The 27762-nt window shown below is 34.1% G+C and overlaps 2 protein-coding genes across 2 annotated transcripts in view; both read right to left on the bottom strand.

The window, feature by feature from the left end:
* The window catches only part of LOC123551035 (sushi, von Willebrand factor type A, EGF and pentraxin domain-containing protein 1-like), a 102618-nt gene that overhangs the window by 30867 nt on the left and 43989 nt on the right, over positions 1 to 27762 (bottom strand). The window contains exons 24-30 of the mRNA XM_053540053.1: positions 26975 to 27148; positions 26388 to 26561; positions 25611 to 25744; positions 25008 to 25125; positions 13260 to 13514; positions 11556 to 11927; positions 11044 to 11112 (exon numbers count right to left, since the gene is read on the bottom strand). Coding sequence (XP_053396028.1) covers positions 11044 to 11112; positions 11556 to 11927; positions 13260 to 13514; positions 25008 to 25125; positions 25611 to 25744; positions 26388 to 26561; positions 26975 to 27148 — 1296 coding nt within the window. The remainder of the gene's footprint in view (positions 1 to 11043; positions 11113 to 11555; positions 11928 to 13259; positions 13515 to 25007; positions 25126 to 25610; positions 25745 to 26387; positions 26562 to 26974; positions 27149 to 27762) is intronic.
* On the bottom strand, positions 5719 to 25001 carry LOC123551036 (uncharacterized). The gene is made up of 5 exons (XM_045339661.2): positions 21339 to 25001; positions 13194 to 13514; positions 11556 to 11927; positions 11044 to 11112; positions 5719 to 7471 (listed from the first exon to the last, which is right to left on the bottom strand). The coding sequence occupies exons 1-5, from the start codon at positions 21397 to 21399 to the stop codon at positions 7281 to 7283; spliced, it is 1014 nt and encodes a 337-aa protein (XP_045195596.2). The 5' UTR covers positions 21400 to 25001; the 3' UTR covers positions 5719 to 7280.

Below are 27762 nucleotides of genomic sequence, written 5' to 3'. Positions count from 1 at the left end.
ATTTCTGACGGATGAGAACGATACTAGTGTTAACTGTACATTCAATACATTAGTTGTCAAGATATTATCTTGATATTACTTTTACAATATCAAATGTCGCCCTACTGCGTCACCCAGTACAAACTAGATTTCGCAACTGGTACATATTAAAGGTATGAGTATAATGTTTAAAAGAGGTAGATGTTTACTGTGACATTTTGTCAGGACACAGTGCGTCTGTAGTAGTTTGTCCTCCACCTTTGGTTCATGTTTTACAGTGTTTTCAATGTTGTAATGTAGTTATCTTCTGGTATGGTGAATTCCTACCTTGATGAGTCATTCCCACGCTTGAGGTAAATTCAGTTTTTGTATGTATATTATCTTCCCAATCTAACATGTTCTTTGTATGGCGATGGTCTCAATATTTTAAGAAAATGATTTCATCACGAATCTACAACATAAATGAAGTTTGTTACCTTTATTTTGCCATTAACAGGACGAGAGTCGCGTTACTCCAACCCCGGGGTGTAAGATGGAATTTACCAGCACCAAAATATCTCGTCCGGTATGCAAGAAATTAACAAGTTGATTGCCATGTTGTTAAATTCTTAAAGTCAAAGTCAAACAGATTGTTAACAAATAAGGAATTCTAACAGCATTTAGTGCAATTTACGTGATAAAATCACACAGACGAAACCAAAGTAAACAAGTCGAACGTTTTTATAATATACAGTGTATAGACAGTATAATGTAATATAATACGATATAATGTAGCCTTGTTTTTTCTAAGTCAACTTAAAACATGTTTCTTTTCTTTGTGTATGCTAACATCGGTTAGCAGTCACGCACAAAAAGGAAGTTGGTGAATATATTCTCTCATGTAAAACCTGCTGTTAAATTTTCACCTAAATTGTTGTATATTTTGAAAACTTTACGTTCATAGGATTGCGTTAATTAAATGAAATAAACAAGTTTGGGAAACATATGTGTAATAATTTTGACTGCTCGTTCAAAAGATCTTGCCACGCTTCAGTAAAGAGAGGAAGATAAAAACAAAGATTAACCAATAAAACATCTTACAGTTGCAGTTTTATAAGTCCCCATTGTGTGCATTAAAATTCCTATTCATGCCAATGGTGATTAACTACAGCTCATACGGAAAATGAAAAGTATATTTTGTCGCTTACTTCAAATTACTTGCTTCTCACTACTGTGGAATTTCAAAACCTTGTTTATGGTGTAATTTTAGGAAGCCATCCAGCTGGGTAAACGAATGCCGTTGGTTCTACTCTTGGTCCTTAATGAAATAATGCCCGGAGGGACTCCTGGATTCTTCCTCCAGCATCAACTGCTGAACAGCTTCCATATGACATATAATTGTGTCAGTGTTATCTTAACTCAACTAAAAACATAAAACAACATAGTAGCATGCCCTTATAGTTTAATTGTATTCGTGAAATATTCCCATTATCATATGTATTTGATAACATGTTGAATTTGTGATCAACCAAATATATATCATCTAGTTAGCAACACAATAGATATTGTTGCCGGTATCGGCTTTACAACATAAACTTTGCTGGCGGTTACTTAAGACTAGTCACTGTAGCAACTCTGTTTCGTATCTATGTGCTCATTCGTTGAATGTTTTACTTTTTTTCTTTAAATAGTACGTTTTCTTTGCTGAATGCGCGTTAGTGGGCCTTATACAGTGCCAGGAATAACTATTTCGGTTATAAAATTCAGAAGATTTATATCTGCAATAAACTAAAGAGAATAGTGCTTCAGCCCTAGGAGATCAATTACTTTCCTCAACACTCGGAATTCATATTACGACTATATATGAAACAGACGATGTGTATTAACCAGTATTTTATAAACGATTCATTATCAAATATCGTGCAAGTGTTCATTCGAATATTTCGTCCATTTGCTCAAAGAATGTCTTTCTTTTCGCTTGTCTGTGTGGCGGTGTGTCACTGTGTTTTTTATTACACATTAAATGATTGATTATTAAATCGCTACCGGCCTTGTATATAAGACTTTTTACCATCATAAGAACTCAGAAAGAAAGAACGACTTACTATGTCGTCATTTTGCAACATGTTAACATGTAAATTGTTTTTTAATTAGAGTTAACGAAGATCACAATAGTTAGGAACAAATTATATCTAATCACAAACACTAAACACATTTATTTAATAAAAGGTCAGTTTAACGACACATATAACAATTAAAATAGTAATATCAGAAACGAAATACAATAACTGAAAAGTATTTTGTTATGAGTGTTTAGGCTACTCAAGATTAGTTTTAATGAGATCAAGGCACATTAGTTTTGTAAAGATCTAATATTTTACTCTAAAATGTACTCTTCCGGTATTTCATTTTAGGAATAACACAAAATTTAGAACCTCAAACGTAGACAAAGCGGTTTAACATCTTTCGAATATATATCTACAACAGCAAAATACATTCATACATTCGATAAGAATATTTTTCAGTTTTGGTACTTGTTTAGTATCGTATTAAATTCCGGTGAAATATGTATTTTTTACTTTATGACACTGAGTTTATGTTTCATTATTCAAGTCTTATTTTTTCCAAGTATTACACACGAAGCCTACTTGGTCAAATGGTAATAGTCGTTGCTGACTTGGAACCACTTGCCTTACTGATATGGGTTCAAAACCTTTCTAACATCAAACTACCTAATGGAAGGTCAATGGTCTTGACACAGTTCCCGCCCAGGCCTGAACTATTGCCCCTAGGGTCACCCTGGGACACCTACCATTTTAAAATGTGAGTCGCATTATTACATAAATTGTTTCGGTGCTACTCTCAACCAGACACATAGGAAACCAGAACACAATGTCATAATACCCATTTAAGGTGAATATACACATTTTACCAGTAATTTTCAATTGGATTCCTTTCCTGCACACTTACCAGTCTGATGTATGTAGTATAGAAACTGAACTGTTATGTACATGTGTAGTATGTCAAAGTAACACATTTAAATTAAGGAAGTTTATTCAAAGCTTTGCCATTAATAAATGTTACACAATCACACTTAAAACTGTAATGCAATATTTAAGAAATGGTTGCGTTCTATAACAACAGTTATTCAGACTTCAACTCTGATCCGGCTTTTCTTTTTCTTGTGTGTCCCCAGCAACATTCGAAACCTGACTTTGTTGGTTGTCTGATAGTTTGTCATTCGGAGCAGAGGCATCAGAATCCTGACCTTGTTGCTTTTCATGCAGAACTTTCTCAGTCATCGCATCAACATATCGGTCCTTTTCTGGCAGAACTTCATCGGTTTTGACAGCAACATCCGTTTCTTGACATTGTTGATTTTTTGGTAGAACTTCTTCGGATTAAACAACAACATTCGTTTCTATGTATTGTTTTTCTTGCAGAACTTCATCAGGTTTGACAGCATTATTCGATTCTTTACATTGTTGATTTTCTGGCAGAACTTCATTGGTCTTACTCGTGCGTTCCCTATTCTGTACTTGACTGGTTCGCATTCGTTCTTTTCCGGTAGATTTCATTCACGACCGGACTGCTACCGGACATACATCGAATGTAACGTATGTTAAATGGACGATAACTGAAAAGAACGTTATGTCAGTTTCTCATGCGTTGCGCTAACGTTTTACGCCGTGCAAGTCCGTTACTAGTACGGTGATATCCGTCATTTGAACGTTGTTCGTCCTATATATATGCGTTAAATCTTGAGGTCATTGTGCGTTTTATGCGCCCCATACACCGATCGCAAGAGCACCGAGCAGCAGAGGGGATGTCTTTTGTCATCGGAAAACTATCTGCCGCAATTTTTCTATTCGTTTGGCGTCCGTTAACGCTATACGGTGTAATGTGACTGACACATTACATATGATGAACTAAATAATTTTGATTTATGGTTATTATATATCACATATATGATATTCTGACGTTCATCTGGATGCTCAATGTTTAATTGTACATGCTCTTAACTATGTTGACGGTGTATTTTCTACGGTATGGTTTACTTTGAACTAAGGATAAACAGACAAATAAAGGACAAAACCAAAGCTCAAATTAAGGAGTTAATGGCCTCTTAAGTCACTGATTTTGAATTGATTATCTTTTTGGCATTGACTTTGATAGGATCGTCAAGTGAGGAAGCCATCCTGCTGACTCGCGTTACGCCGGTGATTCTACCTAGGAGCCCGTCTGGGCCTGAGTATATCCTATGAGAACAATTGTGGTCTTACAGCATCGCAAGGTTGTCGTATGTACAAACGTCAGTCTGTAAGACATGAAATTCAACAAAAAACAGACAATATAGCTCATAAACTCATTAAAATGTCTTTATCGTGTTAAATCATATTTTAGATAATTCTTTTATTTGAATCATAGTCCTCAACTATATTAATGGTTCTAGCTGTTTTCTGTGATTTGTATGAGTAAGATAATGTCTAAAAACAAACAGAATATAAGTTGCATAATCATTTTGTTGATGGACTAGCTATAAACTTTAAAACGTAGACTAAATGATTAATGTAAGCTTATATTTATGAACTATATTCTTATTTTTTTAACTAAAGCTGTACTCAAGAAAGGATTTTCCTCATAAAAAAGAAGAAAAATAACCTTCATTTCTATAGATTTACATTAAATTTTAACAATGATGTTTGTTCGTAAAAAGGTAAAGATATTTTAAAGATATGGCTAGTCTGTTCTATAATACTTGTCGATATTTTTTGTTTTACTTATAAAAGTCATGTCAAAATAAATAAAGCTTAACATTACAAAATAAATAGTGCCTTTTTGTCTGGAAATTGAAATTATGCAGGATTTACTTTACGTTATTTAGATTAGAACAATAGTTGGAATGACGTAGTTGTTTTCACTGGTCTCTCCAGTCAGTCAGTGTTTAAATGGCCACTCTTTCGTACACAATGAAGTACAGTCAAACCTGTGATAAAGACCACCTCTGAATAGAGACCACCTGGCTCTAAAGACCGCATGTTTAGTATCCCATTTTGATATTTACAGTTAGATTAACCTGTGAATAAAGACTGCCTCCCAATATAGACCACATTTTGGCTTTCCCAAGGGTGTCTTTATAGACAGGTTTGACTGTATATAAACTGCCCTTCAGGCGATTGGTTTTAGATACTTAGACTACATGATTGTTTTCCTGCTTTGAAAATGTATTTATAAATTATATTCCCAACATGATTTCAATGTCATTTTATTATTACATTTTTCCATTATTGCTGTCCATGGATTACAAGTCATTTCATTTCAATGCAAAATCTCATACAGAAGTTTCATCAGTACTATATGAATCTGTAGTTTTGCCGCCGGCTGTCTTCAGTTATAAGCACACACAGTTTTTGACGTTTATACCATATGTTAACATACAAAACATGTTAACATTCAAAATAAACACAATGATAATTAACCTGAAAGCTGACATGTGCGATATCATTGTCTTACATCAAGGAAACTTCACCTCTACGTCAGATAGTTTAAGGATGGTACAAGTTATTTTTTAATACGGCTATGCAAATCCATCACACATTTGACTGTTCTATTACAAAAAGACATAATAACATTATGTCGTTATGATTATTTGTTTTGACAGATAAGTAATGGTCAAAACCTTTTTTTTTTTTTTTTTTTTGATTATTTTTGCTGTTAAAGGTTCACTCAGTTCTACCAGAGAAATCAAAATCTCTCATGGAAGATGAGAAAATTTCCATCTTTATTTACATGAACAAGCAAATAAAACTGGGTGTTTCAACTTTAAATTTGTTTTATAGTCATGTTCTCAATTACAAGTTTTATTTTTTTTAATGAAATATATAGTATTTGACGGAACATGCAAATACAGCAAAAGAAAACAGTAGATATGAAAACCTGAATATCCAATATCACATGCAACATTTGCGATAGCTCCAACACTGGTCACATTCTCGGATGCTAATGTTATTTGTCCGTTATCAAGCCTTGCTATGCTTCCACAATCTACAGCCGTGCAGTAAGAAATCAAAAGAGAGGACAGAACACAGCTTTACTAATTTACAAATGTCAACATCTTACATATATCAATCCGTGCGGACATAAACTGCACATATTTGTATATGTATATAACTGTTGGCAAAATTTAAATACATGTACATCATTTACTGAGAAATACGCTTTTGAATCTCCTATTATTAAGACAACACATCTTAGTCATATACCCATCAAATGAACTCAAAACTCTTATTACAGGAAGTTTATATTGTAAAGGTAACGTGTATGTACGGATTAAACATTCTGCCAAGATCGATTGTTTTCAAAAATGTAGTTGTAACAAATGTTAAAATATATAGCATGCACAATGAAAATATACAGAACACAAAACATTTGCTAGAAACTAATGTAGTGTGCATCTGTCATCTGAGACAAACAAAATTCTACCATCTTTTTCATATAAATGTTGTTTCTGTTGTCATGGCAACGGAAATTTCAAAGCACCTATGCGTCATGAAAATATAGAGGTGCTTAGATAAATGGCCTGTGATGAAACCAAAATATACGGTTAAGTTATTTTTTATTAAAATCGCTGTAAAGTGTTGCTTAATATTTAAATGTATGATGCTAAGTAAGTGTTACTTATAATTTGTTCCATTAATGACTTGAAAAATACGCGCCATGCACAACAACGTCATACTGCTTTCATGACGTTCTTAACGTCATGTCTCAAAATGCCCTCGGTGGCTAACTTAAAAACATTGTAGCTCTTAAGATAGTGAAGACAATTACATCAAATTTTCAGATTTGAAAGATAAAAGAATGTTCTTCATGAATATTTTGTTATCTAAATTTTGAAATTTTTGTCACTAATGCAGGTTTTCTCATGGAACGCCCCATATATATATTACTTAATAACACATACATTGTAACAGTAGAAGTTGTACACTGACCTTTCGGAATCATGTATAAACAATTCATTGGTTAGGCCCCTTTGAGCAATTTTGAATAAATACAATTTGAAAGATGTTTTGTAAGAGCGACAACTACGTAGACTTAAAGTACTACAAAAGTGGGGATTGCACATTACATTACCTCTTATGACCAACAAAGCCTGCTATTAATTTGCTTGGGTATGTCCCATGCCATCAATAGTTTTTTTAACATTCATGACAGCTTTAATTAAAACCAAAACCCTCTCAAGAGCCGGTTCAGTCAACCTAGTCTGCTTTCATTTTATTTTGCTTGCTGATATATTTTGTGTTGAATATTCATGACAGTTTCAACTAAATCAGTATTTCACCTTTAGATGTGCACAAAATTTGAGACCATTGACCTGAAACTAAACAGGTAATGTTGTTGCTGTCAGATTCGAATCCTTCCGAACACGTTACATTTGCTAAGGCACCGTACTTTGTATTCTGATTATCTACTAGTGTCACCATACCATTTGCTATCCGAGGTACATTGCCACAATCTGAAAGGTAATCTATATTTTGGAAATCGTCGAATGACAATAACATTTTTCTCTGTATTACAAATAAATAACAAACAGGATAGATAATAAATGCAATCTTTTTCTGCATGTAAATATAGAGAATATTGTTTCATAAAGTATCTTTCTTGACAGTTGAAACAAGTCTATCAGCTTTATGAAAGATTATTCTTTAATGAAAGCCAAAGTGTCCAGTTCAAATAAAAACAAAACGAAGCATTGTGAAAGTTACTGTAAAGCCAAGACGGCTATTACAGGAAGACAAAAGAGCATTATACAACTCAATTACTTTTTATGCATGTCGGAGAGAAACTCTTAAGTACACAAAAGCTATATTTATGAAATGAAGCTTTTTTTTTTAAACTGTTTCAAATACATTCAATACATGGTTGCGAAGTAGAACTAACTGGTCCGTGGTCAAATGATGTACAACTCTTTCACAATGAATTCTATAGTTAACAAGAGCAGCACATTATACATATAACCTGTCATTGAAATATTTGATCAGCATACTATCTCTAGATTATTGATACAAAAATGTGAAATAAAATTCTATAACAATTTGAATAGTCTTTGAACTTTTGAGGCGTTTATTTACTTATGCATTCCAACGAGTATATATGATTTTGGAATTTAAACTTAATTAGATAAACATTTCATCGGTTGACAACTTTCTAACTTTTCGTGTGTACAGGATCAAGGGTGAAACCAATTTGCTCGAATGAAGAGATAATGTCGCAGGGATAATTACCGCTGTACCTTACGGACGAGAATTACCCTTCAGTAACTACTGGAAATGGTATGCTCTTGCACGTTGGAAATAAACTCATCAAACTTTCGCCTTATTTTGCTTGATATAGACATGTACTAATACACGAACACTTATGAATAAAGTCTGAAGTTTGTGAATGGCATAGGCAACTTGTTGAAGGATATCACTCTTAGAGCTACTACGCTAAAGATATACCAATGATAACCCTAGATTCACACTAGATCTACATGATAATAAACGTCGTCGATAATTCAGTACAGTCCAAAACCAGCTTATAGGATTTAAACAATTTAATACAATATACCCAACTTAGCTGTTTGAGAGAACAGTATCAAATATTCTGCAGTTAATCATTTGTAGTAATCATGTAGAACAAGGAGTTGATGGCTTAAATGACCAGGAATGTTCATATTGTTTCAAGTAAAACATTAAGTTAAAGATGTTTTTATGTTTATACGGTTGACATTACGCAGAAGTGTAGTTTTTGTTTTTCCTGCTCCTTGGGAATTCCTGATTTGACGAATAAATATAAGCTTAGCAGGTAAGGCTCCGACTCTAGTGGAAAGTTGAATGTTCGAACCAGTGCTATTCGGAACTGTTCTGTTGTCGGATGCGAAGCGACCAGCTAGTTAAAAAAATGTCGATTATTGACCTAACATTATTTCAACCCGTAATAATTTTAAATAAATTGCACATAAAGTCATTTTATTACAGCGATACCTTAACAAGGAGAAAACTATTATAGTCACAATCGTTCAAACCGGATTATTCCACAAAAGTGATACAAAACAAAGGTATTTGTATACTATATACCGAATTTTAGTATGAGAATTAGGCTAGTCACGCAGATAATGAAATCAATTAAGAAAACCCCCAGATGGTGTTCATCCCTAGACGTGACGAGTCAAGTTGCAGTTACATGATAGATAAGTTTCTATATTCTATGAACTATAAGAGTACCTAATTTGACATTTTACGGAAGCGTGAAAGGGCCATCAGACGCTAATAGCACTTTCACGTTACGGCTGCGGAAGGGATATCCAAGGCTTCGAGCGACATAGAAAATAATAGTACTACGGCCACAGGCCGCATTTATTGCTTGATAGAATCGTCGTTGCTCACAGTACATTCACATTAACTACCCTAAGACTTATTATCTTTTGCTCAAAAAGGGAACTTGTTATATTATCATTTGTCAAAGAAAGCACCTAAGGTACTGTCTTGAATGACGGAAGATGTTTAAATAGGATCAAACTCACTAACATTTAGTTTTGAAATACTAGATACCCGGATGTATGTGTGTATTATTAGTTGCACTGCTTGTTGGTGACAGGATACGGGATATACGCTGCCGAGGAAATCCATATCAGGCGAGAGCGAAGCTCGATCCTGATATGGGTTTTCGAGACAGCGTATATCCCGTATCCTGTCACCAACAAGCTGTGTAATGATTTTATCTTGCCGACTGCCCTTTACTTACATGCTATAATCTAATATTTTGTAAATTAACAAAGCGGCAGCCATTTTTCTAAATCAAAATTCATATCTGAAATGTACTAGCAGGATTTGGAATATATCATGTCTCCACGTGACGTCTATTGACCAATAGAAATGCAAGAAACTTGTAGGAGGCAAGATAAACGTTGTTATTGCGCTTTTAATAGTACCATTAATTACGAAAAGAAACGTTTAAAATCTATTTTACTTCTTTTTGTAGAAGCTGAAGAAAGGTATTACGTAGTCTTATGCAAAATATTTAAATGTCTTTAATATTTTTCCTTTACAGCTTCTTTTTGTTGTGGGCCTACTTTGCAAATGCGTGGATCTAAGGCTGTGTTTTAGTGCTCTGTGAAAAATCAACCTATAATCTTTCATAAAACTAACAAAAATGTGCAAACCAAAAAGGAAAGTATTTATAAGAAAACAGAAATTTGTGATTAGGAATATTTCCTCGATTAGGCTACTTGACTCTACATATTGTGTACTAGCTTAGTCTGTCTCTCTTCATTACCAATAAGATATTCATTTCCAATAGTATTTACTGAGATCGTATATGGATACAACAACATTATAAACATAACATTCATTTTCCTGTCAGAGCGAATGGTGTTCTTAAATTCATGTAACGGGAAATCTTACAATATGCATTTCTTGCTCGACTTATTTCATTCCTTTAAAACGGGTCAGATTTCAAAAAAGATTTAGTACACGCTATCTTAACATTGTCTGCGTATTGATCTTTATTTTGCATCTGCGAATTGTTTGTCTGGAAAAAAGCTACATTTCATCAATCAATAAAATGTCCATTATTCAACTTCCATCGAACAAGGAAAAATATTCCATGGTAGGTCTATTTTAAGCATTAGAAAAATGTAATCAGTTTTGTACAATTTCTACAGGCTAACATTTTTTTGTTATAGGGCGTCTTTTATCGACATGTACAAAATTAAAAGTTTGTATACAACTTCACTGGTATCAGGAAACAATATTTTAATCTCATTTTCGAAGTCCAATATTCACATTTCGAGTCCAAACGAGGCATTAACTTTGCAAAAAATAAAATATCTAAATTGACTTGATGTGTAAATACATTACAGTTCTTGATTTATGTAAAGTAACTGTTCAAATCCGATGCATAAATATGTTTACAAATCAGAGATCGGACGTGACAGGGCAGGAACAGACCGGATGGGACAAAATGATACCTGTATAGTCCCAAAAATATAGTTTGGAGGAGACATGAAATATTTCGCTAAAATCATGCCCGTCAGCTAAGGCTTACCAATACACATGCTGGACGCTGACTCATCCTGACAAGTAAGGGTGATGAAGCTCGCATTTTGATCCGAAGCTGAAATATAAACGAAAAATAAAATTCCATGAAAACAACAAATTCTTGCAACAACGAACATTTCAGATGTAAAAACGTTTACAACTGCTCAGCTGCTGCAGTTACATAATACAGACTACAACCTTATTTAATGTAAAAATAAACCGTTTTTTCAGTTTCTGAATCTGATTAAATACATGTTTTGTACAAGGTATGATTGATTGCTTAATGCATATGCTGTTACACTTAGTTTCTATATACATTGTGAGTGTTTATGTAAGGATTTATTATGCTGTATAAGATACAAGATCTCTTCCGTAATTTCAAGAATTCGTTTCCAGTTTTCGAAATATATTATCGCCGGTAGTGACAATATTCTCTGTATGGCAAAATAAACTAAACAATAAAAAAAATAATAAATAAAATATAACCGATGTATGTGTGAACTGTCAGTTGTGACATACCTGCAAATCCAAGAAAAAAATAACCTTCTTGGATCTGTGTTGAATTGTCAATGGAATTTGTTTTGAAGTAGCGAGAGTTCAGGTTAGTTACAGTTATATCGTTCCTGTCATAGTAACTTTCACAGTTCATCTCGTGTAAAGCTGCATTAGTGCCGTTCATAACTTGAATACTTTGTTCACAATTTCCCGGATCAAGATTTAAGTCTACATCAATAACATAAAGAATTATATTTGACCAACATGATGAGAACAAACACGAGCATGTGCCATCTCCAGTTGCCACTTCCGGGAAGTTTTCGCTTGTAAGGTACAACGGAAGTCCGTTTGACATTAGCTCCACGTCACTTGAGCACACAGACGTTCTTCTTGCTCCTGTTAAAAAATTGTATTTAATAGATTTTACAAACTTTGTATAAATTCATCATTCGCGATGGGGAAGTTGCACTTATAGACCTTGTACTAACTAAGTTGATCACCTATTAAAACCAGGATTAGAATTAAATTTCTCTCTTTCGATTGCTCTGGTTGAAATGCTCCAGTCTATTTAACTTATCTTTTTTCTCAGTATTATCTAAATAAGCCAGGTAAAAGGTCTTTCCACTATACACTGGGATGCTATGTTGAACAGTTCAATAAGTATTTTAATGACAGAAGTTTTGGTACTGCATGTCTGTGACTGTCGGATGATATACTTTAGAATACAAGACAGACAAAATCCTTTCCTTAGATATTTTAAAAAGGATTCAAGACATTTTACTTTTAAGATTGTTATGCATGGTCTTAGGTGCATTGTTTTACAACAACCAGCTTTTTTATGTTTTTCCTTGAATGTTAACTTTGATTAATGTAGTTTTTACTAAATATGAGTTTCAATATATTACGACTATCCTAATGTACTATTATGACATTTCAACGTTTTAAAACTTATTGTACACTTAAATTGAATACATGCTTGTATAGTAATAGGTGATTAATCAAAAAGAGTTTCAATTTCAGTTATAAAACAAAAATGCTAAAATGGGCCCTATATAGCAAATCGTTACTGCAATTAAGCTGTTAGTTTTGGGCAAACATTAAATATACGATGAACATATTTTTACAGGGGCGAAATACAATATTAGCGTTCTATTTTATAAAGCATTAAAAATAAGCTTGCACATTGATATATTTTTGGCATCCAATGCATACTATAACGAATTTTGATGTACGACACCTTCGACCTAAAGCAAATTTTCTTCAGCGTTCGGTTTCTTTTATGGCAGCAGAAATTTGGAAAGATATACCTTATTTAATCAGAAAGAGAAGCATAGTTTATTCATTTAAATATTTACTTAGAGACTTTCTTTTAATTAATACAGTGTAGAGCTTCAATAGTATATGACTGTTAACGTGTTTATCTTCTGTATAACTCTGCTCAATTGAATGAATGTGACATTTTCATTTGTACGAGTGAATGTTTTGTGTTTGTTAGAGGGCCTAATCGAAAAGAAGATTTTTATGTTGTGTATGAAACTTAATGAGTCTTACCCTGTAAATTATTATGATTAACTAACCGTCTTTTATATAATTCTTTTTCAGTTAAGATAAAAGGTTGACTGATATTCCGTTAAACAAACATGATATCAAACATTCACTTACTAGGGATACAGTGAAACTGTATGAGAACATAAACTGGTATTTGTCCACCAAAAGAGCCAAACTCACGCTCACCATCCAAGTTAAGAGAACACGACTGTTTACCAGAGCACATTCGGTGGACATTTTGAATGTCATCTGAGGATGGATCTTGTTTAGTGTGACTGCTGTTGTATTCACAGCATACAGTTTCGCATTCAGGAGTATACCAAAATTCTAGAGACTGCACTGCGATGATTTCGTCGTTGTTGCTACAGTTAAAGTTAATATTGTTAATATCACATTCCTTAAGTGTCTTTAAATCTTCTTTTAATGAAAGCTGACCTGAAATGTATCAAGATTATCTATCAATAACGGCCCCTCTTAACGCAACAGTCTTTATTGTTGGTATCAACTTCATAGAGTCGCCCGTGAATTATCCGTAACGCAGCAAAGTGAATATCTGTCCTCATGTCTGTGAGTTCGAATCTCAGCGTCGCCTGTGGCAGGAAAGTGTTCTTTTTCCATGTTTCAAGATTTTCTCGGACCTTTTAATTACATACTCAATGTAATTCATTTTACTGAAGTACATTGTTAGTATAAATAATGTTAAAATGTTAAAAAATTATATATACTAAGTAGATATCCTAAAATTTTACTCGCTATTTTAATCAACAGCTATCATATCGCAAATGTTTGATTTGCATTTATGAAATTTCTTATATGTTAACAATATATTTAATTTAAGCAGCTTCAAGAGAAAACCAACATAGTGCGTTTGCTACCAGCATGGATCCAGACCAGTCTGCGCGGTAGGGATCCATGCTGTTCGCTAAATGTTTCTCTTATTGCAAAAGGCGTTGAAATTGACAGCATGGTTTCTAGCCAGACTGCACGAATGTTCTATGTATGTTTTTCTCATGGTGCGGCTAAATATTTTGATGATTTAACTTGTAACTTGCTAAATTTCGAAAATGGACAGGTCTTTAGGGGTAGCAAGCTAAAGGTTAAAACGCGCATGCGTTAGTTTTAAGAATACATAATGGTAGATATCTAATCCTAGATATTTAAGCATTTTTTTCTTTTCTGTAGCGTTTTAAAAACAGATTTAAGTAGGGGATACCATGGACTTTTTCTTTAATTGAACTTTGATATATGACAAACGTCAGACAAAATATCATTTTGAATACGACATATATTACAAAAAAAAACAACATAGAAGTTTTCGTTACGCGTATATACAAACTACTTAGTATCATTCTCGTCAAACATCAACAAAAACTCTCTAAACAAAAGCTTTTTAAAGGAATTGAAACAGTAATACTATTGCTCGACTTCTCTACTTGCCGAGATGATGTCCGACCGCTTTTTATGTTCGTCAAACATGGTTTCTTTCTTGCAATTGTCAAGTGCGACTACTAAACACGAAATGCAGGGACCACTGGCACCAGACCAGAAAGAAAATGCCTCTGTACGTGTTGTACCCTACCCCGAGGTATAAGAACCATGATCATGAACGGGAAACTATACTAACCCATTTAAATCGCGCATTTCATACCTAAAACACGCAGTCCGGTAAATGGGTACTTTGCATATTCACGGCGAGGATGCGTACACCGGATATTGCCATTTAGTGATAAGGTATTTTCCGAAAACGTGTTTATTTTTCGTCAACAAGGTAAGTAAAACACCTATTTGCTATTGTATTATACTACTATAAAAGAAAAGAGTATTATTTTTAATAACTATATACTGTGTATATGCTCTCACAATCGTAAAATGAGTCAATCTTGAGTAGAATTGCTAAAATTTGTAATAAAATGGCAACTTTATCATCTGATAAATGCAGGTCGGGGGCACATTTCTCCCGATATCGTCACTTGTTGTCTTGTGATAAAAATTCTGAATCGTATGATTTATTTAGTTACATACAAAGAAAACATGTGCAAAATTTCAGCTTTGTAAATGTTCAAATGACGGAGAAATCGATGATAAATGAGCGTCGATGGCGTACTGAGTATTGCAAGTATATGTACTGTGTATTGACCTGTATCACATTTTACTGTATTGTGTATTGTTTACATTATCACGGAGTTCTATAGAATTAATCTTACAAAATGTACATAATCATTTCCTTTTCAAAGTACAAAACAGTAATTTCTTTAGCCCTGAAGATACGTGATGTTTTTACATTGATATTTATAGCGTTTACTCTATTGTAATTCATGTAATAAGCTCAGAACGTAACTCACAGTCACCATAGTACAACAGGGACAATATTTTTTGTTATGTTTACCAGTTGTAAATGTAGATATATATATTCTATTCTATCACTGAGCATTGTTGAAGTTGATATAACATGAATTATCTCAAAAACAGTTAAAGGTATCTTTTAAAATTTTGCATTGGGATGCCACTAAGACTTACTTTCAATATCTTGCAGAAAGCCCGACCCTACTAATAAATACTCCATTGTGATTTTTTTCGTTGCAGATTCAACTTGTTTATGTGTGTTTTTGGCTGGCTTGACGAACGAATTTAAGGCCATTGTATGTCATTTTGTTGAACACCGCCCAAATGACGAGAATATTATAGTACGCTAACGACCAAAACCGCAAAAAGGTAAATTACATAGATAGCACCAGACATATGCTGAGAAATAAAGCAGAAAATATACTGTTGATTCAGAAAATATTGACAGACATGTTTCAAAAAGGAACACGCTAACAAAAGGGAACAATTTGCAACAGAAAGAAACCTTTGATTTGGGCAAATGGTGAGGAGCCTGTTCATTGACGGCAGTGGAAATGTACGCTACCTACCACGCCATCTAGCAGAACTCAACATTGACACAATGCTACCAGTACAATAATATAATCTAGAGACACATACACGGCGGTGTACATGGAACTTGCAATGTTACACAGAGTGCAATTCCACGGACAGACAAGGTTTTCGGAGAGCATTGATATACAGTCTATGAAAAAATGTGACAAAATAGATGGATAAATAAATAGCCTTTAATCAGTTTGTTTGCCAAGAAACGTTTTCTTTAACTAATTTTAGCGTTTCCTACATTTCTTGACGTCGCATAATGTTTTCATCGACAATTTGGTTAATATGAGGTATAATGAAGACTGCAAGTTGTTCTGAAGAGCAGGGTAATAACTCTTCAATGATTTTATAGTTATACAACTGCGTGAATAACAGAGACCGCATTTCTGTCGCTAAATTAAGAGGAAAGGGAAAAGCAAGACAGACGAATACTTATTGACATTATAGGAAGCAGCTAGTTACTGCATAAATGTCACTACTGTACATTACTTCCACATAAGACTTGGCATTGATACTGAAATAGGTTCTGTTGTGACAGATTTCTTTTACCAAACATTATTTGACAAGCAATATTGTAAAAGCCATTATTACTTTGATAAAGAACAAATAATCATGTACATTGAAATATTTATTAAACAAACTCGAAACGGAAACACAAATTCATAAGATAGCAAAGATCATAATAAGATAGTAGAAGAACTCTATAAGATTTGTCTTTCGTTTTAATCCTTTCCACCAACTGCACTTGTAATGTTAGTATATAAATGTAATAATGTATATTGTTGGGAATAAATATGTTTAAACCAAAGGTGATAATTATTTTACAATCAACAGTTTCAATACATGAAAAGTCGGAATGATCTTCAAGTCAATTCCCGGTCGCTTGTTATAGATCGAAGTTGACCTTGAAAATACATATGCTATTTTGGTCAAGGAAGTTGATTACATGGAGGTGATAACGAACTGTTTGCATAGAAATGATATATATCTTGCAAATAAAGTGTGCAAAATATATTTCAAGAATAATACATGGCACTGTTTCCTCCTACTTTTAAAACAAATTGTTCAGTGCATATGACACCCATTTTGTTTCGTATAAAGCAAGCGGTGAGCTAATTACCTTTCAGAACAATGCATTTAAAGCAATTAAAATAGCGTTGACTATAGGGTTATTTTAAGAAAAGTGAAGCTAATTCGAAGGTTCTACGTCAAATGAGTCTAAGGTTATTGAGGAGAAACAACTTTAAAGGATCAAAGCCTTTACGACCTTGACCTTTGAAGTATTGACACCATAATCGATTAAAGTCGTCTATTGATCAAGGTTTATATCTCTTTGTAGTATGAAGGCAAAAGGATAACATATTTTCATGTTTGCTCTTCTTATAAGGGGAGACATTTTCCACACTTATCGCCATCATATCCTGTGTTACATTATTATAAAAGTTCACGGCTGGGTCTTCACTCGGTAATGGCTAGTCTTTAGATAGTTTCTCGAAGTGACTATTGGCATGCCGCTGTAATTGTAAGTTGTAATATCAGTGTTTAAACTGGTGCTTGTGATTTTCGCTGTGAAGTCTAATTTCATCTGCAAACAGAAAAAGACATTCCATCATTTAAGCCAATGGAATTACATGCCTTGTCTATCTAATAACCATAAATGCTGAAACTATGCACGTTTTCAATATCAATACTCAGTACACCAAACTGCAATACACAGTACAAATATAATTTTGAAAAATCAATACACAGTACACCATCGTCGCTCATTTACCACCGATTTCTCCGTCATTTGAACATTTACAAAGCTGAAATTTTGCACATTTTTTCTTTGTATGTAACTAAATAAATCGTACGATTCAGATTTTCCCGACAATGCAAATAGGTTATGGCATCGGGAAAAATGTGTTTACGGCATGCATTTATCAAATGATAAACTAGTCGTTTTGTCACAAATTTTAGCATTTCTACTTAAGATTGACTCATTTTTACGCTTGTGACAGCATATACACAGTATCTAGTTAAGAAAAATAGTGCTCTTTTCTTCTGTAGTAGTATAATACAATAGTAAATCGGGGTTTTACTTACCTTGTTGACGAAAAATAATCACGTTTTCGGAAAATACCTTATCACTTAATGGCAATATCCGGTGTACGCATCCTCATCGTGATATTAAACACGCGATAATTCATCATCCATTGTGTACTGGTCAAATTTCTTCAGTACTTACTATCTTAGAAAAACAACGCGTAGTTTATAGTTTTTTCAACGTTACACAATAAAAAAACTTGCTTGAAATTCCCTGTTGAAGTTCCGGTCTAGATTACAAAACCATTCTGACTGGCTGATGTGAAAGTGTATGTCAGTCGTCGTTTTACCACACGTGTACGCTAAAATCTGTAAATGCAGCATAAATGTGCAGAATGAATTAAATAAACACAACAGATGTTTACCAATGTATGATTTCACATTCAAAAGCATATACAAGATGAATTTCATTCATCATTTCTAGTTTAATTGCATAACTGTGAATATTTTGCATTCTGTTTTTGTTTGTTTACATTTCGCCTAATTTGTGCACATTGCCGTGACCGCGAGACGGGATGTTCATTAGGAGAATTCATGCAAGTTTTTTCTGTAACGTTGACGAAAGCATAAAATATGTGGAGCATCTCTGCAATATGCAATATTGAGACAACGTGACTGGTGCAGGTACTCAAATTTGTACCGAGTGGCTTGAAAACGCTTATTCCTAGGATCACAAAACTACAATAGGAGGGTTGGTAACGATCAGCAGATGACACCTTTTGATTTTTAGATCAGTAGATCAAAGGTCAAGGTCACAGTGTTCCGGAACAAGTAAACGGTCTCTGCATAATAACTACAGAACGCTTTTGCCTAGGATCATGAATGCTTATACAAAGGTTGCTCATAATAGGCCGATTACCCTTATCGGTTTTTAGTCAGTAGATTAAAGGTCAAGGTCGAACTGACATGGAAAAATTCCCAGATAAAAACCCAAGAACGTTTGGACATAGAATTATACAAGCTGATAGGGAGGTTGATGCCCCTATTGATTTTAAGGTCAGTAGGTCAAAGGTCAATGTCAAAGTGAATCAAGACCAGTTAAACCGCTTCCAGATGATGACTCAAGAACGCTTAAGTATAGGATTATGGATGTTGACACGGAGGTTGAACATAACAAGCAGATAATCCCTATTCATTTTGAAGTCTGTAAGTCAAAGGTCAAGAGTGACACGGAATATTTTAAACCGTTTCCGGATGGTAACTCAAGAACGCCTAGGATCATAAAAGTTGATAGGAAGATTGATACCCTTATTGATTTTTAGTTCAGTAGGTCAAAGGTCAAGATTACGGTGACTCGGAAAAGTTAAACAGTCTCCGGAAGATTACTCAAGAACTCAAGAACTCAACGCTTTGACCTAGGATCATGAAAGGTGATACGGATATTGATATTGAGGTATGTCGATCAATGGTCAAAGCCACAGTGACCCGGAACAATCAAAACCGTTTCCGGATTATAACTCAAGAACGCTTAAGCCTAGAATACTCATAAATAGGAGATACCTCCTATTGATTTTTAGGTCAGTAGGTCAAAAGTGAATGTCACAGTGACCCGGGACAGTTAAACCGTTTCCTGATGATAACTCAAGAACGATTAGGCCTAGGCCTAGGCCGTTTCCTGATGATGACTCAAAAACGATTAGGCTTTGTATCTTAAAAGTTAATAAGGTTGATCATGACCAGCAAATGACTCCTATTGATTTTGAAATCAGCAGGTGAAAGGTCAAGGTCACAGTGATCTGGAATAGTCAAACCGTTCCCAGATGATAACTCAAGAACGCTCTGGTATAGGGTAATCAAAGTTGATGGGGAGGTATCATGACAAGGGCATCAACTCTACTGATTTTGAGATGAATATGTAAAAGGTCACAGTGAACCGGAACAGTTCAACGGTTTCCTTTTTTCCGGACGATAACTTGGGAATACTTGGGCCTAGGATCACAAAACTTACTAAGGATGTTGATCATAACCAGGAGATAACCCCTATTGATTTTGAGGTCAGTAGATAAAAGATCAATGTCACAGTGACCTAGAATAGTTAAACAGCTTCCTGACGATCACTTGAGATCGCTTGGGCCTAGGATCATGAATGCTAGCGGTTGTTCATAACAAGCGTATGTTCTCTGTTGGCTTTGAGGTGAATAGGTCAAAGGTCACAGTAACCCGGAAATATTTAACGGTTTCCGGACGATAAATTGAAAACGCTTAAATGTAGGACCACGAAGCTTAATAGGGAGATTGATAATAACCAGCCAATGACCCTTACTGATTTTGTGCTCAGTAGGTTAAAGGTCAAGGTGACAGTAAATTAGAACAATTAAATCGTTAACTGTAGAACGCTTGGGCCTAAGATCACGAAACAAAAGAGAGAGGTTAACCATGACTGGCAAATTACCCCTATAGATTTTGAGGTCAATAGGTCCAAGGTCAAGGTCACATTGACCCGGAAAAGTAGAACTTTTTAGCCAGATAACTAGGGAATGCTTTTGTCTAAGATCAAATTTGATACGACGTATTTGTTTTACGTCATTACGTCAAAAGTCCAGTGCACAATGACAAATTAATTTCTATTCCTTGTGCAGGTAATGATTACTAACTGAAACAGAATGTATAAACATTCGCTTCGAACTGCATGTTAGTTTGGAAAATTCAATATAAACTTATAAAGAAAAAATCTTTCACGTATCACTTACCAGAAATGGAGAAATATTAATCAAAACGTATGAAAGATATTGTACACCTAGCGGCCAGAATTAAGCATTCCGTCAAGTATATGACTCCAGAAGGCTTTACCAGAGCATATGCGACGAATTTATTTCATAGTTATATTGCGAATTTTTTAATCTGCGCCGTTACTTGAATGACTACTGTTATAGGAACAGCACATACGAACAGTTCGAATCGTAGAAGAATTACAGGGAATGTACAGCAACAATCTCATTGTTGCTGCAACCTATATTTATATCAAATATGCAAGAGGTCTCATTTCGTTGGTCCTCGTGTATTGACATTTAACTTTGAAGATGTTTCATTTATCGTTACTTCTACATATGAACTAGTTCAAGGAGAACGAATGTAATTGTTTATTAACACCTTATACTACTTTAAACATAAAATACATAAATATCACAAGGCCTTGCATGCAATAGATGATAAATTGTATAATCCAGTGGATCATTGTATTCAAAAGTATTCAAAATTCATCATACAGAAATAAAAAGTACATAATTATGTAATATAAAACTTTCTTACCCGCACTTAATTGAATAAGTATGAATAATACAACGCCAAAAATAAAACCAGGTACTCCCATATTTGTACAGTTCAATATATGTTGTAGTTACGAATATGTTATAATATCTATTGAAAAGCTTCAATGTAAGTAAAACATTGCTTCCTGATTGGTGAAGGTGTACTACACAACTGTAATAATTTCCTGTTGAACGATATTATATACATTGTTCTTATATTCATATACCTTTCTTCGATTTTATCACAAACACTAAAGAAGAGACGTATTTCTATATTGTTTAACGTTTACATTCTATTACAATGCGAGGTTAATAATCCTTATTATATACAGTCAAACCTGTGTTACAGACACCCCAAAACAGAGGCCACCTGACTCTAAAGTCAGTTTTAACCTGTAAATAAAGACAATAAAGACCATATTCTGGCTCCCCCAAGGGTAGTCTTTATAGACAGGTTTGACTGTAATTAAAAAAAATCAATTTTCGTTATTATATAGCATGAATGTGCAAAGTAATATCCGTGTTATCATGTATAAGAATTAACATGTATATGAATTGCGTGTTAAAGTTTTATTTTCAGCATATGCTTGAGTCGTAAATTGTATTTGCATGAAGATCATCCTATTCGTTATCAATTAACGCTATTTTTTCAGATTTCTGCTCGACGTATACTTCGTTTCTATAGACATCCGTGATTAAGTCTTTTGTAGTGGAATGTTTAATCTTTGCTTACCTTTTATATTACATTTGCTCAATTGTTTCTGAGTAAGATCTAAATATATTTCACTAAATTGATAATATTTGAAATATTTTCACAAGTGGCGCGGTCACGAGTCAATACATGATTATGGTGTTCACGAAAGAAACAAACCATATTTCTTCTTATTTTATGATTTTTATGATCACCACTTTTCACCAAATTATGCCCACTTTGCCCGTACAACGTGCACTACGTGAAAAATTCCAGTATCATGTTGTCACGACTTTTTAGTTGAATTTTTTAAAAATTATTCTATGAAGTTTCCAGATTATTTTGTATTATTACGGTACAGCGTATACCTGTATGTTCATGGAGATATTAATTGAATTATTTCTGAAAATAAAATATGACTTTTTTTGTAATTCATTGTCTTACGCATTAAGTGTACAAGAAAAATGAAAACAGGAAAATTGAAAACATTAGGAATGTCATTATTTCACACAACCAAAGTGATAGTGGTTCAATATTCTTGCGGGAACACCAGGAAGTAGCAAACTGTCTTATTAATTTGGCTCCTACAACGACAGAAGAGGTAAAATAAATCATATAAAAATCTCCAGAACGTTTCATTCAACAGAGTCGGCTTTGATAAAGGTACAGAATGACATCCCCACATATCTCGACCAAAATTCCGTAACAGTCCTCGTGCTACTCGATCTGTCTGCAGTTTTCGACACGACTGACCACCAAACACTGTTATACCGACTCGAACATCATTTTGAAGTCACAGACAAAGCACTTGCATGGATGTCATCATATCTTAGTGACCGCTATCAAACTGTGTGCGTTGACGTTGAGTTGTCGACACCTATGTTGATGAAATACAGTGTGCCCCAGGGATCAGTGCTTGGTCCAAAGAACTATATCATGTACACTAAACCCGTTGGTGCCATATGCAGACGTCATGGTCTTCATCATTTCTACGCCGATGACTCTCAATTATACCTATCCTTTAAGCCGATAGAGGCTGTAGCTAGAAGTGAGTTTTTCTGCCGCATTGGGAGCTGTCTGGCTGAAATTGTCTCGTGGATGCATTGCAACATGCTGAAGCATAATGCTGATAAAACGGAGGTAATGCTATTCACTTTTAAGCGTAACTCCAAGTACATTGAATATGTCTCTATGAAGGTTGGTGACTCTGTGATAAAATCCACAAAATGTGTTAGGAATCTTGGTGCAGTACTTGACAACAATATGAACATGGAGCAACAAGTCTACTCTGTGTGCCGGGCTGGATATGTACAACTTCGCACAATAGGTCAATTCAGACGGTATCTTATTAGTGATGTCACAAAGAACCTTATCAACAGCCTGGTTACTTCATAGTTAGGCTACTGTAATGCCTTGTTAAGTGGTATTCCAAACAGCACACTTAAAACGTTGCACCATGTCCAAAACACGGCAACTCGCGTCATCACTAGGACACCCCGTCGCAACACCAGTTCTGAAGGAGCCAGTGAAATACAGGGTGCAGTACAAAGTTCTGACTTAAACCTTTAAGGCTTTACACAATCACACCCCTGCCTAAATTAAGTACATGATAGAAGTGTATAAACCGGTCAGAAACCCAAGATCACAAGACACGCTGTCACTGGTTATGCCGAAAGCTAAAACTATTATGTATGTTAATCGTAGCTTTTCGTGCACTGCTCCAAAGCTTTGGAACTCCCTTCCAATCAAGATCAGTGAAGCTGACACGCTAGCTGCTTTAAAAACCTGCTAAAACCCACTTCTTTGTACAATATTTTGTTAACTGAATGATACATTGATGCTTATTTTTCTTCTTTTTCATAAAACGGCGTAGAACAATATTTCATCTTAGGGTCACTTAAATACTTTCAAATATGTATGCATGTTTATCTTGTTCAATCTATATGTTTTACATTTATGATTTTTGTTAATGTGGAATGCATTATTTTTGTATGCGTATTTGTTTGTATTTTTGCAATTTTACTGTGAAGCACTTTTGAACGTGTACATGTACATGAAAAGAGTGTTATATAAATGCGGCATAATAATAATAATACAATAATAATTTACAATATTCTCACAAGTAGCGAAATCGATGTTGGTATATTTTTTGATATGAATACTTTTTAAGAGGAACTTTCCTTGAAATTTCCAAACGATCTTGATATAGATCTTATTTAAAATCTTTGACATCATGTGATTTGTTGAATTAGAATCTAAGAAACAGCTCCACCCCATGACATATCTGTATGAATGCGTACTGATTATGGTATTGATAAGCTGAAGGATGTAAGTCAGTGAGTCGCATCAGATACGTATGCGCTTCTTTCATGACTGGTCGAACTAGGTTACATCCTCGAAATCACAAACAAGTCTAATTTTATGGTCATGATCACCAATGTGACCTATTTTTAATCAAGTAATTGCACCGCTCAGAAAACCCGTATATTATTGTTGATCTATTAGATCTGGTAAAACAACAAATTAGCATGTAAGTGAAAAAGTATCAATCTTAACACGTATACATGTACCAAGTGGTACTTTTAGCTTGTCCTTTACAGTCTGGACTTCTGTTAAACAAATTTAATTAAACTGACCAATACTCAAGTTTTACTTTTTTCACAGAAATATGATATTTACGTCAACATATGTAAAAGTATTCACACATTATAATTGATATTTACACTGACATATCACGATAACGCTGTGACTGACTTAATGATTGACCATTCTCATATTTGGCCAAACCTTTATTAGAAATTAGTCATATAAATATCTTTCTACATTTGAATTAAACTATTCGCTTGTATCATACATACTAGTATTACGCTATAACACTAAAAGTTATAATATCAACTTAAATGAAATTCTAATTGCACTTAATGTAAAACGTATTGTTCAACAAGATAATCTTAATGTCGTCTAATGTCCAAACTTATCAAGGTTTTCCATCATAAATGTATGCATCATGGTTCCAGTCAAATATTTGTTCTTCTTTCATTGCGTGTACAGGACTGTTCCAAGCCAGGGGAGGTGATGGAGAAAATGGACTCGAATACTGAAAACATTGAACAAATTTATGTCTTTTATCAAGTAATTTTCTATACATTGACAAACTTTTGACAAAGTTTGTTAATCGCATATTAGCATGGTTTTAACTGACACCGACATACTGTAAGCTATATGGACCTTCTTCTTCAGCTTAAATGGTGAAGAATAATCTGACGTGTCACTCTGGCCGTTATTTTAAGCACGAGTAGACCATCGACATAAAGTAATTCTATATCTGAAGTGGAAAATTTGACTCAACATGAGTAATTCTATCTTCAACTAAAATTTGACATATACAACTTTTCTAAGATAGCTGCCAACCTGCATTAAATGCTTCCCGGATAATGTTTCTGTTAGTTTTTTTAAAGAAATTAGTCACTGACAACCTTCAAATAGCGTTTTAATCTAGAATTTTATTTTTTCTGTAGAAAAAATGTTGTTAAAGCAGTAAGGTTTAGTTATTGTCAATGTACGAGCAATGCTTGTACTTACTTCTATGGATGGCATATTAGGTGTTTTCTGTGGTAGAATCTTCAAAACCAAGATCAATGCGACGGCTACTGTGGCGACCACCACCACGGCCACCAGTACGGAGACCAAAATAGTTACAGGCACATCTTGATCTGCTGCAATAATTTATAAATAAATGTAGTAATATTATCAGTACAGTGCAAATTGACTTTAATTATGTATCATGTGTTATCTGTAGTTCTTAACGAAATGGAATGACAAAGAATGCATCCAGTACATACCAAAATCTATGGTATGTCTGGATGTATATAGTATAGTATTATACATAACAGACTAAGTTAAACATACAGACAAAAAGGACAAAATAAACAAAAAAAAGGAAAATTATCTTTGAACGGTCAATATAAAAAATGTTTAACCGGTTAATGGTGCACAGATTTCAGTTTCAGAACAAATTAAAAGCTATTATCTGTTGAGTATCAGGGTTTTACTATAACACTACACCACTAACAGAAGTGATGTCGCACTTGCTTTGTGTTACATTTACATTATACACGTCACAATGTACGATGTCACCTCTTGTCTATGTTATTTGAATGTGCTGCGTGCAATGGAATCACTTATCCTATGACGTGTTCCATATAAGGACAAAGTTAAGGTGAAAAACCGGTAATGAAATGTTACGTAACGAAGCTCGTAGACAACTGTCTACAGACAATATTCATTCTGATTTTAGGAATGGACCGGTTCAACATAAAATTATTCTCTCCAGTTTGAACATTTCATTAGTGTATTTACCTTTTCTCTTACAAACGCTTTTCTCCCATGATCCTGTCTCTTTACAAACAACATTCTGCTTTTCGGTCTTATATTCTGTGTCGCAAACGACACGTGCGATAGAGCCATATGTTGTACTTGAATCCAATGAAACTGAAATAATCCCGTGCATTATAAGCGGGGGCTGTCCACAGTCTGAAAAGGGAGCAGTTGGTCTTGAAAAAAATAATGAAATTAAATTTGTGCAAAAACATGTCAAAATTCAATGAAACTGTAAAAGTATAATACATGTAATGACAACTGAACATACAAAGCACATACATTTGTTGCTTTTAGAATATTACTAGCTACTCTTTATTGCAATTTCTTTCTTTGTGATGGTATTTCAATGGTCGCACTACGTCTCAATGTGTACTACAAATACATACACCTTTATTTTCGATATGTCATCTCAGTAAAAGGTAAGTTCTTACAAAAACTGTATTGTGTGTAGAAACGACGGCTTTTAGCGACACAGATATATCTTTTTGGATTCAATTTGTCAAAATTGCACATGGACATATTATCTAGAAAAAAATAGATCTGGCTTCTTTCAAATACAAACTTACCTATAATACTGCATGCGGCACTTTCCCATTGTCCAGATGAAAGGCACGTTATTGACGGTGCTGATATGTTGTATCCTTTATTACAAGACACTGTGGCTGTTGCTCCAACGAGAGTGGCGTTAATGTTCGCTAGGGTCAAATTCCCATTTTCGATTGTATTGACATTGCCACAGTCTACAATGTATGTTTGGATAAATTAAGAGAAAATAGTGTAATTGGAAGTTTTCCACTTTATTGAAAAAAGTAATCTGGAGGCTCGGCATTATGATTGGTTATAAATAGCACCCTGGCATACACCAGTTCATAACTACAGATCAATAATTGATAGCGAACTGTCATACACATATTCATCAAAATGAACAGACACATAAGTCCATTTCTATCATTCAGGTGTAGCGTTGCTGCTTCCACTGTAAGAAAGAAAAGAGGAATTTGCTAATGGTGAAACAGATGTTTTTAAAACACAAAAATTGATGTCTAAATTCGAGATTATGGTAGTGGCTCCTAAAGAATGCATAATCAATACAAGTAAAATATTTATATCTGTACACCAATGATTTAAACGATTAGAAATTATGAATTTAATATACAAACATTATAATATAAAACAGACAGCACTAGGAAACACTACATTGAAAGCAAGGGTAAGCATGTTTTAAGCGACACGAGTATTCACATCTGGTTTACCATTTTTACAATCAATAAATTCCATTACAACTGATAAATAAACGTTATTTTAAAATCTTGATTTTAAGGTTTATAATATATCGACAATCAAGCATTACTGA

This window comes from Mercenaria mercenaria, chromosome 4 (genome assembly GCF_021730395.1).
Source record: "Mercenaria mercenaria strain notata chromosome 4, MADL_Memer_1, whole genome shotgun sequence".
Taxonomy (NCBI): Eukaryota; Metazoa; Mollusca; class Bivalvia; order Venerida; family Veneridae; genus Mercenaria; species Mercenaria mercenaria.
The sequence above is the reverse complement of the archived record's forward strand: the minus strand, read 5'-3'. Positions and strand labels throughout refer to the sequence as shown.

What these genes read in the sequence shown, in the direction of transcription:
- LOC123551036 (XM_045339661.2), bottom strand. Translation starts at nt 21,399, where the DNA reads ATGGGAGTACCTGGTTTTATTTTTGGCGTTGTATTATTCATACTTATT. An exon ending in ACTTATTCAATTAAGTGCGG is followed by an intron (nt 13,515 to 21,338) that starts GTAAGAAAGTTT and finishes GATACATTTCAG; the next exon opens with GTCAGCTTTCATTAAAAGAA. An exon ending in TTTTTTTCTTGGATTTGCAG is followed by an intron (nt 11,113 to 11,555) that starts GTATGTCACAAC and finishes TTTATATTTCAG; the next exon opens with CTTCGGATCAAAATGCGAGC.